Source organism: Equus caballus, chromosome 10 (genome assembly GCF_041296265.1).
Source record: "Equus caballus isolate H_3958 breed thoroughbred chromosome 10, TB-T2T, whole genome shotgun sequence".
Lineage (NCBI taxonomy): Eukaryota > Metazoa > Chordata > Mammalia > Perissodactyla > Equidae > Equus > Equus caballus.
This window is the reverse complement of record NC_091693.1, coordinates 62,654,072-62,671,356: the sequence shown is the minus strand read 5'-3', so window position 1 is coordinate 62,671,356 and position 17,285 is coordinate 62,654,072. Positions and strand designations below refer to the sequence as shown.

The 17,285-nt window shown below is 40.6% G+C and overlaps 1 protein-coding gene across 2 annotated transcripts in view; it reads left to right on the top strand.

The window, feature by feature from the left end:
- Positions 1-6,620: 6,620 nt before the first annotated feature.
- The window catches only part of HACE1 (HECT domain and ankyrin repeat containing E3 ubiquitin protein ligase 1), a 105,948-nt gene continuing 95,283 nt past the window's right edge, over positions 6,621-17,285 (top strand). The window contains exons 1-4 of one of the 2 annotated variants that reach the window (XM_001501736.7): positions 6,621-6,972; positions 13,028-13,082; positions 14,561-14,650; positions 15,420-15,524. In XM_001501736.7, the coding sequence (XP_001501786.2) occupies positions 6,897-6,972; positions 13,028-13,082; positions 14,561-14,650; positions 15,420-15,524 (326 nt within the window). In that variant the 5' untranslated portion in view covers positions 6,621-6,896. The remainder of the gene's footprint in view (positions 6,973-13,027; positions 13,083-14,560; positions 14,651-15,419; positions 15,525-17,285) is intronic. The other variant, XM_014734298.3, reaches the window with a different exon arrangement.

Genomic DNA, 17,285 nt, shown 5'->3' with positions numbered 1-17,285 from the left:
GTTCTCTGTATCCATGATGAACAGTTATTATTTATTTATTTATAAGTTTTCCTGTGCTTTAGATCTTATATCATCAGTTATTCCTTGTTATGAACTGAATACTTGGGTACCTCCAAAATGTCTATGTTGAGGGTTTTGTCTTTTTTCTCCCCAAATCCCCCCAGTACATAGTTGTATATTTTTAGTTGTGGATCCTTCTAGTTGTGGCATGTGGGATGCCGCCTCAACATGGCCTGATGAGTAGTGCCATGTCTGTGCCCAGGATCCGAACTGGCAAAACCCTAGGCTGCTGAAGCAGAGCATGCCAACTTAACGGTTTGGCCATGTGGCCGGTCCACTTCTTCTTTTTTTTTTTTTTTTGGTGATGAAGATTGGTTCTGAGCCAACATCTGTTGCCAATCTTCCTGTTTTTGCTTGAGGAAGATTGTCCCTGTGCTAAAATCTGTGCCAATCGTCCTCAATTTTGTATGTAGGACACCACCGCAGCATGGCTTAATGAGTGGTGTGTAGGTCCATGCTTGGGATCTGAACCTGTCAACCCTGGGCTGCTGACGTGGAGCATAGGAACTTAACCACTACGCCACTGAGCAGCCCCACAAAATTTCTATGTTGAAATCCTAGCCCACAATGTGATGATATTAGGAGGTAAGACCTTTGGGAAGAAATTAGGTGATGAGAGTGGCACCCTCATGAATGGGGTCAGAGTCCTTATAAAAGAGACCCTAGAGAGCTCGCTAGCTGTCTTTCCTCCATGTGAAGATACAACGAGAAGACAGCTGTCTGCAATCTGGAAGAGGGTGCTTACCAGAACTCAACCATGTTGGCACCCTGATATCAAACTTCCAGTCTCCAGAACTGTGAGAAATACATGTTTGTTGTTTAAACCACCCGGTCTATGGTTTGTTTTTGTTTTTGTTTTTGTTTTTGAGGAAGATTAGCCCTAAGCTAACTACTGCTAGTCCTCCTCTTTTTCCTGAGGAAGAGGAGGGCCCTGAGCTAACATCCGTGCCCATCTTCCTCTACTTTACATGTGAGATGCCTACCACAGCATGGCTTGCCAAACAGTGCCATGTCCACACCCAGGATCCGAACCAGTGAACCCCAGCCCGCCGAGAAGCAGAATGTGCGAACTTAACGCTGTGCCACTGGGCCGGCCCAGTCTATGGTGTTTTTTAACCACCCAGTCTAAGATATTTCTAAGACATTTCTTTTTCTCTGAAATATTCAATTACTTTCAACCAGAGCATTTAAAACACCCTCAATTATAGGCTATCTGGTAAAAAAAAACAAAACAAAAAGCCTTCCCTGAACTCCACATCCCCCTCCAGCTGCCTCTCTATTTCTCCTCTCTCCTGCCTGGCCTGAGCCAACCCATCAATATTCTCCTGGGGGAGACTACCTTTACCTCTAAGATTTATCCAGTTTCCATTGAGATTTCCGGAAGTTAGTTCCTCTCTGGGAGGTCAACCTGCAGGGATCAATCTTGGACAAGTTAACTCTACCTTCCCACCATCATCAGGTGTTATTGATTTTATCACCCAAACATTTCTCAACCTATCCAGTTCTCTCTACTTACAGAGCCACATGTTAGTACAAAAGACAATCGCCTCTCCCCTGGACTAACTAGTAGCCCACTAACTAGTCTGTCTTTATCTACTTTACCATCAATCCAATCCATTCTTTATGCTGTGGAGAGACATTTTTCCCTCCAAACACAGATCTGATCATATTACTCCCATCAGCTTGAAATTCTTTAATGCTTTTCCACTGCTCTGATGCTAAAGGCCTTATGGCCTTCAAAGTCCTGATGGACTGCTTCCTCCCTCGTCTCATCTCACAGTCTTCCTTTCAATCCTTGGCTTTCAGAGATGTAACAGAAAGGCAACTTTCTTTAGCTTCCTTGAACATTCCATGCACCACAGGATCTTTACAAATTCCATTCTCTCCATCTAGTACATTCCTCACCACCCTCTCTCCTTTGCCTACATACTTCCTATTCATCTTTTGATTTGTAGCTTAAGTGTCTATTTCTTGGGAAAGCCTTTCTGGATGTTCTTAGTCTTTCACTGAATGCTTTTCTTTCTTGAAGAGCACTTATCTCTATTTGTAATTATGTATTCATGAGTGTAATTATTTTAAAAATATTTATTTCAGAAATATCTCTGTCCGATAGAGAGTACGCTGGTACTTTTGTTTATTATCATAGTGCTTAGATCGTGGAAGGTACTTAATACGTACTTCTGAAGGAATAAGTGAATCTACCTATTTATAAATCTTTGTCTTTATTTATGATTATTTCTTTGGGCTATATTTCCAGAGGTGAAATGAATGGATCAAAAGGTACACAACTATTTTTAAATGACTTTTGATATGTAGACAATTTGATTTATTAATAGATGATGAAACATTCTCTCCAAACGAGCTCGTTAATGAATCAAAGATAATCTGGGGGGATTTTTAAGTGGCAATTTTAATGTGTTTTTTTCTTTGGCCGTCTCTTGTTTCAGTACTTGTATCGGTGACTTAAATCTCTACAGAGGGGGAGCTTGTCAAATTTGCACGTGATCTACAGCACAGAAGGATACCAAACACCTGACTAGTAGATGCAGGATCCAAAAAGATCTTTGCAGCTTGTAATAATGGCCTTAATATTCGAAGATGAAATCGAAGAGGGAAGGGCAGGATCCTGCATTTTTGTTTAAAAATTCTGTCACACGGGTACTGAATGAGAGAGCATGGTTTAGTGAGACTTGTAGCCCAGCTCCAGAGTTCCTTTTACTGGCTCCTGCATCACCTGCCTTCCTTGACCTGTAGGTTGCTTTGTCTTCCTCTGAGAGCTCCCTCTGTGCACTCCATTCCTTGAGGTTCTCAATCTACCCCAGTCTGGCTTCTGTCATGATCTCCTTGTTGTCTCCTAACCGACACTGTTCTGAAGACCAGCACTAGTGCCCTTTATGTTCTTGTAAATAGATGTGCGCTAAAAGAATGTGTATTCCCTCTGTGTTAGCTGGAAGGAATGTTCCACACACGCCTTAGATGAGGCTCAGAGTTGAATTTTTTAATCCTCCATCTCCTTACCTATCTTTTTCTGCTAGCTTTCTCAGTTTCAGAGAGTATTGTGTTAAAAATCTACCACTATTGGTGGTGTAACTTATTCTTGTAATTGTGTCAAGTGTAGATTTATTTTTAGTCTATGTTGTTAGGTATAGATTCAGGACTATTATAAACTTCTTGGTGACTCTCTTTGACTCTAATAATGTTTTTTGCTTTAAAGTTCATTTTGCTGATATTAATATTGTTTGTGATGGTTATTTTATTTTATTTCTTTGGTGAGGAAGATTCACCCTGAGCTAATATCCGTTGTCAATCTTCCGCTTTTTTTGTTTGTTTGTTTGCTTGAGGAAGATTAGCCCTGAACTAACATTTGTGCCAATCCTCCTCTACTTTGTATGTGGGATGCCTCCACAGCATAGCTGATGAGTGGAGTAGGTCCACACCCAGTATCCGAACCTGTGATCCTGGGCCGCCGAAGTGGAGCGCGCAGAGCTTTAACCACTTAGCTTCAGGGCTGGCCCCACCTGATGGTTAATTTTATGTGTGCACTTGGAGGGTGTTTTTTGATGAGACTGAGTAGAGCAGATTGCCCTCTGTCATGTAGGTGGGCTTCATTCAATCATTTGAAGTCCTGAATAGAACAAAAAGACTGGCAAGAGGGAATTTTTCAGCAGACTGACTTCAGACTTCGCCGCACCATCTGCTCTCCTGGGTGTCCAGCCTGCTGGGCCACACTGCAAATTTTCAACTGGGCAGCCTCCATAATCACATGAGCCAATTCCTTATAATAAATCTCTTTATATGTGTGTATATACACACACACACACACACATATATACATACATCCTATTAGTTCTGTTTCTCTGGAGAACCCTGACTGATACATAACAATACCAGACTTTTTGGTCAATATTTATCAGGTATGTCTTTTTTCCCATTTCCTTCTGGAAATGGGGGTGTCTTAGAAATAGCAAATAGCTGTTTTGTTTTAACTTTTCATACAATCTAAGACCTCCGTCTTTTAACCATTGAGTTTACTCTGTTTATATTTTCTGTGACTATGGCCACAAATATACTTGGACTTATTTCTACCATCTTATTTTTTGTGGCTTGTTTTTACAATGATTATTCTTTGTTCTTTGCTTTTTTTTTTTTCTGCTCTTCTTCCGCCTTTTGTCAAATTGACTGTTTTCTTCTTTTAAATGGAGAAACTTAAGCTTGGATATTTCCAGGAAGGAAAGCAAATCCAGAAATAGAAAAAGAATTTAAACCTGGGCCACAGAAAATCTGGATTCTTATAATTGAAAAGATTTCTGCTTTTGATAATGGAATGTATCATACAAAATATCTTTTTTTGTTGTTGCTTTTTGCTGAGGAAGATTCGCTCCGAGCTAACATCTGTTGCCAATCTTCCTCTTATTGTAGGTGAGCTGCTGCCACAGCATGACTACTGACAGACAAGTGGTGTAGGTCCATGCCTGGGAACCAAACTTGGGCTGCTGGAGTGGAACGTGCCAAACTTAACCACCAGGCCACTGGCACTGGACCCAAAATAAACTTTTGAAGCTTTCATTTGATATTCTTGGTATTAGCTTCCACAGGACAAGTGAGAAAATCTTCAATTCTTTAGCTAATAACCTATGAGGAGCTATTTGGCTTTTTTGTCACCTCATGAAGAGCTTCCTTCTTGGTGTGGTAGGCTGTCTTGTCCAATATGGTAGCCACTAGGCACATGAGGCTATTTAATTTCATTAATTACATTTAAGTACATATTTAAAAGCCAACTGCACTAGCTACATTTCAAGGACCCAGTAGCCCCATTTGGTTGGTGGCTACTATTTTGGACCGTGTAGATCATAGGACATTTCTGTCATTGTAGAAAGTTCCATTGGACAGGAGGTGATAAGCCTACAGTAGTACTGCAGCTTCATACATCTTGGAGCAGAGCTCTTTGAGAGACTATGTCATGCTTCAGAACTTAGAACTGATAATCCACAGCAGCATTCTGTAACGTTCTTCCAGCATCTTCCACTCCCATGGCCACAGTAACCAGCATGGGGAGCGATGCCCACCATGGAGGCTATTGGGTGCTCCTCTCCCTGCACACAAACTCCAGGCTTGGTGCCCACAGGACCTTGTAAGTGATTTATATGGAACAACAGCCTAAGGAGTGGCAGTGATGACAGGGGCTAAGGTGCTAATTCCTGTAAAGCAGCGGGGATCTTGACTTTCTGAATGGTATGGGGAAGGCCAGGAAAGGCTTGAGCATTTCTAGTTGAAACCAGGTTACAAAGTGTTGGGCATGGCTCAGACCAGCCCATAGCATTTGTCATTCTTTTGAAGCTTTGACCTTCCACCTTGTTGCCAGACTGGTTTAGGTCTCATCTAAACCAACTGGTTAGGAGGTCTGCCCTGAGCCTGTTGCACCACTGGAACAAGTAACCCACAGATGCAGGTTGGATTTAGGGTGGCATTGGCAGGCAACATCCATGCCACCCACCATCTGCCCCTGCACATGCTGGATAGGCAGGTGAGACTCTCTTTCTCCCTCTGGACCAGACAACATACATTATCAACACGCATGTGCCCATTCGTTGTACGTAGGAACAGCTTTGCCTCTTGGAGGAAGGAGAAGCTGAGAAAGTCCAAGCTCTTTGCTTCTCTCTTACTGCAGCATCATCTTTGCACTGATTATGTCCAAGAAGAGAAAATTCCTCCTTAACATTTCATTGTCAGTGCTATTAGCCAGGCTCATATTCACTTGGATTGGATTAATTCTTTCTTGTTTCAGGTGCTCAAATTTTTGTTCTTATCCTGGCTGTGCTCGACTTCTGTGTAGAGCTGACAAATATGATCTTTCCCCAATTTCTTTATAACTCCTTTCTTCCACACGTTGTGGGTATCGTCAAGTTTTTTGCCACGCACAAAGTGAAACTCTTTGGATTTCCCAGTGGGATCACCTTGACACCTCATCTACCAAAATAAACTAAAATTTTCTTTCAAGATCTCACCCATATATTCCCCAAAGTTTCAACCTTGTGTCAGGTGCCGTGGTAAGTATAGGAATATAAGGCACAAGATAGAGTGGTGTCCTTGCCCTTATCAAGTCGCCCAGCAGGGGAGACAAATAATTAAGCTCTAGTTAAGTTACTTGCAATGCAACAAACACTGTATTCTGCTTTTGCGTTTGTTTGACTTTATTATTCTTTAAATTTGACATATGAAAATATAATATTTCAACAGTTCATGTACCTGGGAAACGAATGTACCAAAACTGGGATGATGATGATAGCTAGAACAATTGTGCAAATCCCCAATCTGCTATGCAGGGGAGTGACAGAATTGCAGAAAGCTGCCCCCGTACAACTTTGGAGGGCAGCAGGAGGGGGCGTGGGGACACCCAGGAAGTCTCTCTGGAACTTCGGTGTACGTTCAGTCTTACTTCGTTGCTTTCAGCACACAGCGCCCTACCCCGGCGTCTGCGCTGCTGGGGCGCGGAGCCAAAGGCGCACCCAGCGTGGCTCCGCCCAGGGCGCTCGGCTCGGCCGCCTCGGAACTACAGTTCCCAGAAGGCCGTGCGAGTCCGGGAGGGAAGCGGTGGCGGAGGCAGGAAGGGCGCCAGCTGCGGCGGCAGCTTCGGCGGCGGCGGGTGTCTGCTCGGTGGTCCGTCCGGCAGTCCCCAGCCCCAGGACGGAGGACGCAGTCCCGAGCGGCCCCGCAGCCCCGGGCGCTGGCTGGGGCGAGCCAGCGCCTCCGGCCGCAGGACGGGCCCGGGGCGGGATGTAGGGCGCTGGCGCGGAGGCCGCCGGCGCGGCGGGGACAGCGCGGAGGGCGCGCCGAGGATGGAGAGAGCGATGGAGCAGCTCAATCGCCTGACGCGCTCGCTGCGCCGCGCGCGCACCGTGGAGCTGCCGGACGGTGAGCGGGGCCGCGGCGCTGGGGGCGTCGGGGCGGCCGGCGGGGCGAGGGCGGGGCTTCCTCCGGCCGCGGTGAGGTCCGCTGGGAAAACGAACCGAAAGCTGAGCAAACGCCCACGTTGACTTTCCTTCCCCGGAGGGGGCCGGGCGAGGAGCCCCGGCCACCCCTCGCTCGTCTCTCCCGACCGGGCAGGTGGGAATTTGCGGGAGGGGCCCGGGCAGTGCGGTTCTGCTGCGGGAAGAAGCAGGACAGACCGAAGTCTCTCCCGACTGTCCATCAAGGGTTTTTGGCGAAGGGGCAGAAATATCAGCCAGATGGCGGAACCCTGGATTCAGAAAACGTTCCAGTTGTGGGCCGTTTTACAAACGCTGCTTGCTGGGGCTAGAGAGGTGCTTCAAAAACAGTAGTGTTTGCTTTAAGCTGCAGGTGGGGATGGGGGAGGGGTGCGGGTTAAGCAGCTTTTGTTTTCGAAAATGTGGAGCACTATTGTATTTTGACAATAAACAAATAAAAGGATGTCAATGAAACCAACCTGTACTCTTAAAGTGCTGTGTGTATGCGTATATACACTTTAAAATGCATGCCTGCACTCTTCATTTATTCGTCAGACGTCAGTGGGGCTGGGGCTCTACAAAGAGGAATAAGGCGTGATCCCTGTGGTTCAGCAATTTTAGTTCAGTGTGCCAGGGTTCCTTCAGGACAGGTAAAACACTGGTAATAAAGAAGGTCAGAAAGAAAGCGTTTTCTTAGCAGCTTCATGAAATCAGACGTTTTAGTGACAGTGGGAGATCGCACGCTGCCCCTAAGAGGCTATTGGTTCTGTATGCCCAAGTGAGAGAAGGGCTAAGGGGCTTATGGCTGGTGAATTTTTGAAAAATACATGGTGTGTGTTTATCTTATTTCATTTTTTCCAAAACTTTCTTTGAATTTCTGCTAGAGAGGTGATTTGTCAGGGAAGGGAGGGGGACCTTGGGAGAGAGCTATCAAAGAAATGTGGGAATGGGGACTTTGGGGGTAATTCTCTTGGAGAAATTTTGCCTGGTCTCTACTTATGACTCAGAATAGGGATGGTTTGTGGTGACTGTTTCTCAAAAACATTTTTGTGCTTGGTACTTTGCTAGTATGAAGTAAACTGAAAATAATCCTGATTTTAATAACTAGATTTGCAGCTTCAGCTTTCTTTCTCTTTCCTTCCAACTTCCACCTTTGAATCCATTTCTTAAGTGAATCCATTTCACTTAAGAAATGGATTCATATTTCTGTGGTCATTTTCCACAGTCAAATTATTGGTATACGTTGATGAAGAAGACTGCTTGTATAGTTTCATTGACACAGCAATTTGTATTGCTTAGTTTAAATCTCATTTTTTTTAAATAAATGCTATTTAGAAGACTTTGATAATGTTTCCTGGTTTTGAAAGTAATATATTTTCATTGTAGAAAATTTTGAAAAGGAAAATAAAAAAATCTGTTATTCCGCCACCCAGAAATAAACAATGTTAGTATTTTCTTTATTTCCTTCTATTATTTCTTTCTGTACCAGATTAAGATCATACTAAATATAGTCTTTTATTTTGCTTTTAAAAACATGTCACGTTTTATATATCTTTAAATACGCATGACTTTGTAGGATTTCATAGGATACATGCAACAAATGTTCAGTGTAATTTTTGTTTTTGTAGTAGATTTTATGAGGAGCACGATTGTACTCTTTTAGGTCTCAGTCTGCCTTTATAAATATTTCCTCAGGATTAACACATGGGAGAATTATAGATCTAATTAGATCAGCATTTTTAAGGCTCTGAGTATCCACCTCTCAGCTTACTCTTTGGAAAGTTCCACCAACAGTCTGAGAGCCCCTGGAAACTAGAGTGATTGAAAATAAAACTTTTTCTCATATTACTAGGCCAAGTGGTGTCTTGCTTACATTTCTTTTTCTTTGATTATAATAAGTTTGCTCATCTTGTTCCTTTAATTTATCTCTGTCCTTAAGTTCTGGTGAATCTTTTTGAATTCTCTGATTGGCTCTTTCGAGTATGTACGTGTGTGTGTGTATAAATATATTATATTCTAATTATGAAAATCCAGATTGTTGTACTTGCGTTTTAAGGGCTAAGCAGAAGTTCTGAGATTTCTCTAAATTTAGGAAATAATCAGATATTTATTGTGCCTTAGAATTCAGCGGTTCATAGTGATCTAATTGAAAGAAATTATGAAGGTTGGGATGTTTTTAATGAGCTTTTACTCAAGTTCATTACTCTAAAATCAAGTTTGTTGCGTAGGATTAAACTGCAGATATTTGATGTACCGAGTGAGATACTGGGTGGTCACATTTATGTTTCCTTGGGATGATGAAAAGCTGAGTATTACCACGAAGTAATGAGTGCGGCCTGTTGACTCATCCTGGGCAGGGCTGACAGGGATATTCTTGGGAGGGAGGAAGGAGGGGAAAGAAATTACTTTAGGGAGATGCATTCTCGGTGGACTTTACAAAGTTGGTTTACATTGTTTACTTATGTGGAAAAAATACTCTCAAACTACTGCATTTACAATGAATGTAGTTTGTTTAATAGAATAATAGGATGTGAGCCCATTTTCGCATATATTTGAATCTTGATTTAGGATAATCATGAATGTTTCAAAAATCGCTTCCATGAGTCTGAGCTCCCTGTTTTTTAAGGTTTTCTTTGTAGTTGTTGAGTTCTGAAACTTTTGTCTATTAATAAAATTTTATTATCTATTAATAAAAATGGCCAACATATCTGATAAAGTGAGAGAGTAAACTTTTCTTATCACTCTAAAAACTTTAATTATATGCCTTCCTCAAGGTATCTTCATGAGTGTGGAGAAGGAAGCCCCTCACGACAAGTTTTATTCTGTTCCTTCTTAGTATAGCGTTTCCTGGATAGTCTTCTAGCACCGTAGCTGTGGCTGTATTTGTTTCTTCATACCTTTTAGTGTAGGTGAGCTATATTTTTATAAGGTTAGATGTGACTTAAAAAGTAAGATCCACATCTAATTTCATCTTAATAAACACCCCATATATAAAACCCAGGCAAACCTTATGATGCTCACTCATGCTCACTTAAAATTATGTACTGTCTTGATTTATAAGTTTACATTCACAAATAAAGGCATTTCTTGTTTATGACTTTATTTACTAAAAGGTGACTTAATTGAAATTGTCATGGTTTAGACGTTCGGATTTTTATTGGGGTGTGTATTATATGAGGGATAAAGAATGTTGCCGTGCCCAGGGAGGCTGAAAGCAGTGTTTTTCAATGCCTAGTGGTGACTCACTGGTGGTTAATGAGAACAGTTTAGTGGTTGCAGTCAGCATTTAAAAAAATGAAATAGAAGAGAATAAAACAAATTAGAGAGTATTGCACATATTAAATATTGTGGACCTTTTGATTACGCTATGTAATGTATACTGGATGCACTGTAGGATTTTTATTGTTGGGGCTCTGCAGTCAGTCAGGTTAGAATTCCACTTAGCCCCTTAATGCCACCACCACACAGCTTGTTGCTTAGTGCTTCAGTTTTCTCTGTTGTAAAATGGGGATAATAGTGCCTAGTTCATAAGATGGTTGTGAGGATAAAAGAAATGCTGTGTGTAAAGTGTTTAGAACAGTGCCTTTAAGATAACGATTTAAAACACGTTGGCTATTACTAATAGGATTCTTCGGTATTATTTTATTTTTCTATGTTATAGTGAAAGAATTTTGTTGCATCTGCATACTAAACTTGTGAATATTGACTAGGACTAAATTGCTTTTTGTGTATATACTCACAAATAGTGAAATAAGGAAAAAACGTGAAGAAATGGTAATAACTTGTTTCTTCTCTCCTCTAAATACTTCAGTGTATTTCTTTTATTTTTTTTTTTCTTGCTGAGAAAGAGTTGTGCTAAGCTAACATCTGTTGCCAGTCTTCCTCTTTTTTCGCTTGAGGAAGATTGGCCCTGAGCTAACATCTGTGCCAGTCTTCCTCACTTTTGCTTGTGGGTCACCGCCACAGCATGGCAAACAGGTGGTGTAGTTCTGCTCCCAGGATCTGAACCTGTGAACCTGGGCCTATAAAGCGGAGCATGCGGAACTCAACCACTATGTTGTGGGGCCATCCCCAATATTTCTAAATATATATTTTTTCAAACATAATCATAATACCACCATTAGAGCCAACACAACTAACAATAATTTTTTGTCATCAAATACCCAGTCCATATTCAGTTTTCCCCTCTCAAAAATAGCTTCTTACAGTTGGTTTGTTTGAATCAGTATCCAGACAAAGTCCACGTTATATTTAGTTGATTCATCTCTTAAAACTCTTTTAATGATAACAATTCTGCATCTTTTTCTTTTTTTTTTTTTACTTTTCTTTTTTAAGTAATTTTGGACTTGTAGAAAAGTTGCATAAATAGTACAGTGTTCCCATACACCCTTCTCCCAGCTTCTCCTAACGTTCATATCTTGTACAACCCTAGTGCAGTTATCAGAACTAAGGGATAAACATGGGTGTAATACTATTAACCACATTGCAGACTCTATTCGGATTTCATCAGTTTTCTCACTATGTCCCTTTTTTCCTCTAGGATCCAGTCCAGGATACCATATCTCATTTAGTTGTTGTGTTTTCTTAGCCTCCTCCAAATTGTGATAGTTCTTCAGTCTTTCCTTATCTTTAATGGCCTTGAGACTTTTTAAGAGGATTGATCAGCCGTTTTGTGGAATTCCCTGTAATTTGGATTTATCTGATGTTTTCTCATAATTAGACTAAAACTATGTATTTTTGGCAAGAATACTACAAAAGTGGTGTGCCCTTCTCAGTGGACCGTATCAGGGGGTACATGATATGGATATGTGTTATTTCTGGTGATGTTACCCTTTATCAGTTGATTAAGGTGGTGTCTGCTGGGTTCTTCACCGTAAATTTACCATTTTTCCTTTGTAACTAATCAAAATTTTGGGGAGATACTTTGATACTATGCAAATATCCTTTTTCTCCTCAAACTTTAACTCATTAATTTTAACATTGGTATTAACTTTCTGAGGGCTGAATGGGAGTTGTCAAGGTTACTTCTCTGTAAATAACTTATTAAAAATCATAAACCTCTAAAATGCATTGAATTGAGGAATGACCATTAGTAATATATAAAAATAAATTCAAACACGAGCTGAAATTTACATAAGTATATAATATGGCATCATAGATGTTGTTGACTATTTTTTTTTTTTGGAGGAAGATTAGCCCTGAGCTAACTGCTGCCAATCCTCCTCTTTTTGCTGAGGAAGAGGAGGGCCCTGAGCTAACATCCATGCCCATCCTCTACTTTATATGTGGGATGCCTACCACAGCATGGTGTCCCATGGTCTGCACCTGGGATCCGAGCTGGCGAACCCCGGGCTGCTGAAGCGGAACATGCACACTTAACCGCTGTGCCACTGGGCTGGCCCCAGATGTTGTTGACTTTTAATCTTTTTTTTTTGGACCAGGTTTCTGTGACTTTATTCTATAAAAGATATAAATGAAAATGTTGATAGTGTAAAGTAATAAGTAAAAGTAAGACTTTAATGCTGTTTCATAAAAGCTTCTAAAATAATTTCTTTTATTATAGTATTGGTAGGGAGCAAGTATGGTGTGTATTTAATGTTTTAAAATTGTTTTAGCTCATATAACTTTAATATTCACATATTCTTAAAATTCCTGCAAACTAAATATAAGTATGATAAAACAAAGTCATTAAACACCTCTTTGAAAGCAAAAGAAATTTCAGCTGTTAAAGGTACAGAAAATATTAGGTTTGTAATTTCCCCCTCAAATCCAGAAGCTAAGTACTTTTGTGACAATGTACAGAGGACGAGCATTAGAAGGGATAAATTCTGCATTGTTGTAAATTTTGCAGTACGTCTGGTATTCTGTGCTATCCTTAACGTTCTTCCATGTCTTCTTCTTGCTTTTTATGTAGAGCTAATAAAACTCTAAAGTAGTCTTAAGTATCACCCTTTGGAAAAAGTAAGGAGATAATTCTGTTTCTGTTTTTTTTTTTTACTCAGATAATGAAACTGCTGTTTATACATTAATGCCAATGGTCATGGCTGATCAACACAGGTGAGTGCCTATTTCACAAATTTACACTTTTTGAGAAGTAGAAACTTTCCTGAATTTTGTGTGTACATCCACACACACACACACACACAATTTGTATGTAGATGTTGCCCTATTTAGCCTCTGTTAATACTTTTCTGCCTGTGAAATAAGAAATAAGATTTCCCGGGGGCTGGCCCGGTGGCCGAGTGGTTAAGTTCGCGTGCTCCGCTGCAGGCAGCCCAGTGTTTTGTTGGTTCGAATCCTGGGCACGGACATGGCACTGCTCATCAAACCACGCTGAGGCGGCATCCCACATGCCACAACTAGAAGGACCCACAACAAAGAATATACAACTATGTACCAGGGGGGCTTTGGGGAGAAAAAGGGGAAAAAATAAAAAATCTAAAAAAAAAAAAAAAAAAAGATTTCCCAAGATCTATATCAACCGTAACATTCTATGGTAAGAGATTTTCTAAATGAATAGGCAGATATTAAGTCAAATATTTGATTGGTCTCTGACAGTGAAAAAAACATTGTGATGATTTCTGCTGGAGGTCACTACTGATCTTTAGTAGCAAGAGGTTAGAGCTGAAGGACAACTGATTTCCGTAGTGTTCCATTCCATGGATGTTCTTTTTATTGATGTAGTGGTGATACTCTTTTTGCAGGGCACATGTGAGATACAGTTATCTGGCTATGTGATGAGACGTTTACCCCGCAGCAGACAGCTCTGCTGTGGTTAGCCATTGGGTAGTTTGCTATAATGAGAAGAAAGTAAAGAGAAACTATTTTGAAACAAGTTTAAAATATAAATGATTTTTTGCTTGAAACTTCCTGTCTGGTATAACTAAAACATGTTTTTGTCTGATTTTTCTTATTTGGCCAAAAGTAATATAGATAGGCTCAACTTCCTACAAGGGGAGCAGCCAGCCCTACTGTCTTTGTTTCTCAAGAATCTAGGGAGAGCTGAAGCCAACTTAGGTGTCCTGAGAGCAGGCCACACAGCCAGAGCGGCAGACCAGGAAACCTTCAGCCCTAGTTTATAGGTCAGGGCAGTCAGTTTTGGGATGATGCTGCGCTGGCTGCCATGCTACACTTAAGAGAATAGTGCCTTGATTTTAGGTTGACGTCTGACAGAACCTTCTTAATAATTGGTAAGAGTAATTAAAGAGCTTTTAACTTGAGTTATTTTGTTTGTTTGTTTGAGGAAGATTAGCCCTGAGCTGACATCTGCGGCCAATCCTCCTCTTTTTCCTGAGGGAGATTGGCCCTGAGCTAACATCCATGCCCATCTTCCTCTGCTTTGTGTGTGGGACGCCTGCCACAGCATGGCTTGATAAGTACTGCTTAGGTCCATGCCCAGGATCTGAACTGGTGAACCCTGGGCCACTGAAGTGGAGCATGCGAACTTAACCACTTTACTACCAGGCTGGCCCCGTGTTGTTTTTAAAAACCATCTCTTTAGTGTGATGACTTGTCTTTTAATTCTCTTGGTGTAGGTCTGTTTCTGAACTACTATCAAATTCAAAGTTTGATGTCAATTATGCATTTGGACGTGTGAAAAGAAGCTTGCTTCACATTGCAGCAAAGTAAGACTAAAGATATTTTGGATTAAAGTCTGGTCTAGAGTAATGATCAGGAAGCTTTGACTCAGTGTTGTCGCACAGTAGTTCTGGGGAGACATGAGAACAGACGCTTTATTCTGTTCAGGGCTTAGTGTGCTGTGCTTGCCTTCTTTCTCTAGATAGATTGTTAACCTTGAGATTGGACTCAAGTCACATATCTGCTGTCTTGGTGGATTCTAGATCGCATCAGAGGAGGTTAGGCATGGGGATTGTGTTTCCTGGATGTACTTAAGAGGGTACAGTCATTGAATTTTCTTTTGATCCTACCATTACGAGATTTTATGTACTAACTGCATGTGAAGTCATTGGGTTTATATTTTTTGCTTAGGTTTGAGAATGGTTTTTATCCACAATCTTCCAGGGTGTAATCAATGAATTAGTTGATATCTGGCCTCCTTTCAGGATTTAGGTAGATGTGTCAAAATTAATTTTTCATAGTAAATTTAACTTCTGGAAGGCCAAAAAGTTGAGACTGCTCTATGGTTTCTTTTATGTACTAATACTTGATTTCGCTTTATTTGAAGTTCTCACATACTTCATAGCTTTCATCGTAGAATGTGCCATTTTGAAAGTAAAGGATATTTACTGTTTGTGACAAGTTAAATCAAAGTGTAGTAAAATCAAAATGAACTTCAAAAACAATGTGTTTAATAGAAATTTTTGTTCTTTATTTAAGCTTTGTCAGCTGTGACTGTTTTCTGAATGTATCTGAACTGTTTTTCATATTGTTTAGCTGTGGATCGGTGGAATGCTTGGTTCTGCTGTTGAAGAAAGGAGCAAATCCAAACTATCAAGATATCTCAGGCTGTACGCCCCTGCATTTGGCAGCTAGAAATGGGTAAGTATTTTGTGTCCTTACGTAGCTTAAGTTGTGTTATCAGATATGACTAACAGTATTCAAGGCACTCTACCTTGATTTGGTGATTTTTTTTTTGTCACCCAATATTTGCCTTGGGAAGAGGCTCTTGGGTTGTTATATACAACTTTTAAATAACTAGCATATTTAATTTATTAAATTGTTTGCTGGTATTTTTCTTCTTGAAAATATATTTGTCAAAGTTCAGTTTTACTTGTATTATAACGACATTGTATTTTCTGAAAAGTGTAATTTTCACTTCCTTGTTTTGGTGTTGTTTGTCTTGCTAATCTTTGGCCACATGTAACTCCATGGCTTATTTTTCCAAATTGTTTGTTGAGTTGATTTTATTAATGGAATTAAAGACAGAGCAAATGTAGTATGCTCAGCGTATGTGTAATGATTTGAGAACACGCTGTACTAGAGTGAACTTTCTAGATAAGGGCTGCTTACTCCTTTCCGTCTCAAACTATTTTTCATTTTAACTATAACAAAAAGTTTTCTAAATAAATAATGTGCTTTCTAGCCCTCCGTTAAAGTTTTTTTATTAAATAAGTTTTTTCCTGTTAGAAAAGCAGTATTTTCAAAATGGGCATATGTTTTTGCCTCTTCCTGATAACTCTGGTCATCATTATGAACATCATTATGTTTTTCTGTGCTATTTTAAACCCTACTATACTCTTCATGGGTTTTTCCTTTTTTGGTCAAGAATTTCAGATGTCACATCTCTGTGTCTGCCTCTACCACTGTTTTTTCATTTCTTAAAATTCTGTTGGAATGAGAAACCAGACCAAAGTGGTTGGAATTAGGTTTAAAATGAAAGTAAGTAGTTTTGATTTAGGGCTTGAGGAACATAATTTTTGAATGCTATAAAACTTCTCTATGAATGTATATTCTGTGTCTCTTCTTTTGATTACTCTTGAAAATACTTTTGTTTCCTGTTTTAAACTGGGATTCTAGGTAGTAGAGGTGGCAGCCTGAGAGAGATGGACATGGAGCTAAAATTGTCCATTGTGTCAATCTGAGGCCAAATTATTGCATTTAAGGATTAAAGTGGAACCGAAAAATGGAACACCGTAGTGACATCCAGGTTGCACAGGGGAAGACGTGGTCCTTTGACTGTCTGTGGTCTGCCCCACTTCCTGATTTACCACGTGACCCAGTTTAGTTGTCCACTGTTCTAATAGGTATCAGGTATGTTGTGGTGTGTCACACCCAAGGTCATAGAGTAAATGGTTCATTTCCTTGCTGAATTGATCTCAGGTCTAGCTACATTATCCCAAGTGTTGGTAGGGCAGTGACAAAGCTCTTTGAAAAAGTTACATAGAAAAATATCTCAGTATTCTGTCTCAGCAACTGTAAATGAAAGGACAGATGGTGCACAGCAGGGATAAAATATCTACTGCCATTTAGCAACAGACTTAGTCATTTAGGAGACATTAGAGTTTTTTTTTTTGAGGAAGATTAGCCCTGAGTTAACATCCGCCACCAGTCCTCCCCTTTGTGCCAAGGAAGATTGGCCCTGAGCTAACATCTGTGCCCATCTTCCTCGATCTTGCATGTGGGATGCCTGCCACAGCGTGGTTTGATAAGCGGTGTGTATGTCTGTGCCTGGGATCCAAACCACTGAATCCCAGGCCGCTCAAGTGAAGTGCGTGAACTTACCTGCCACACCACTGGGCCAGCCCCGATTACCTTTTTTTTCTGGCTCTCTTGAGGTATAATTGACAAATAAAATTGTAA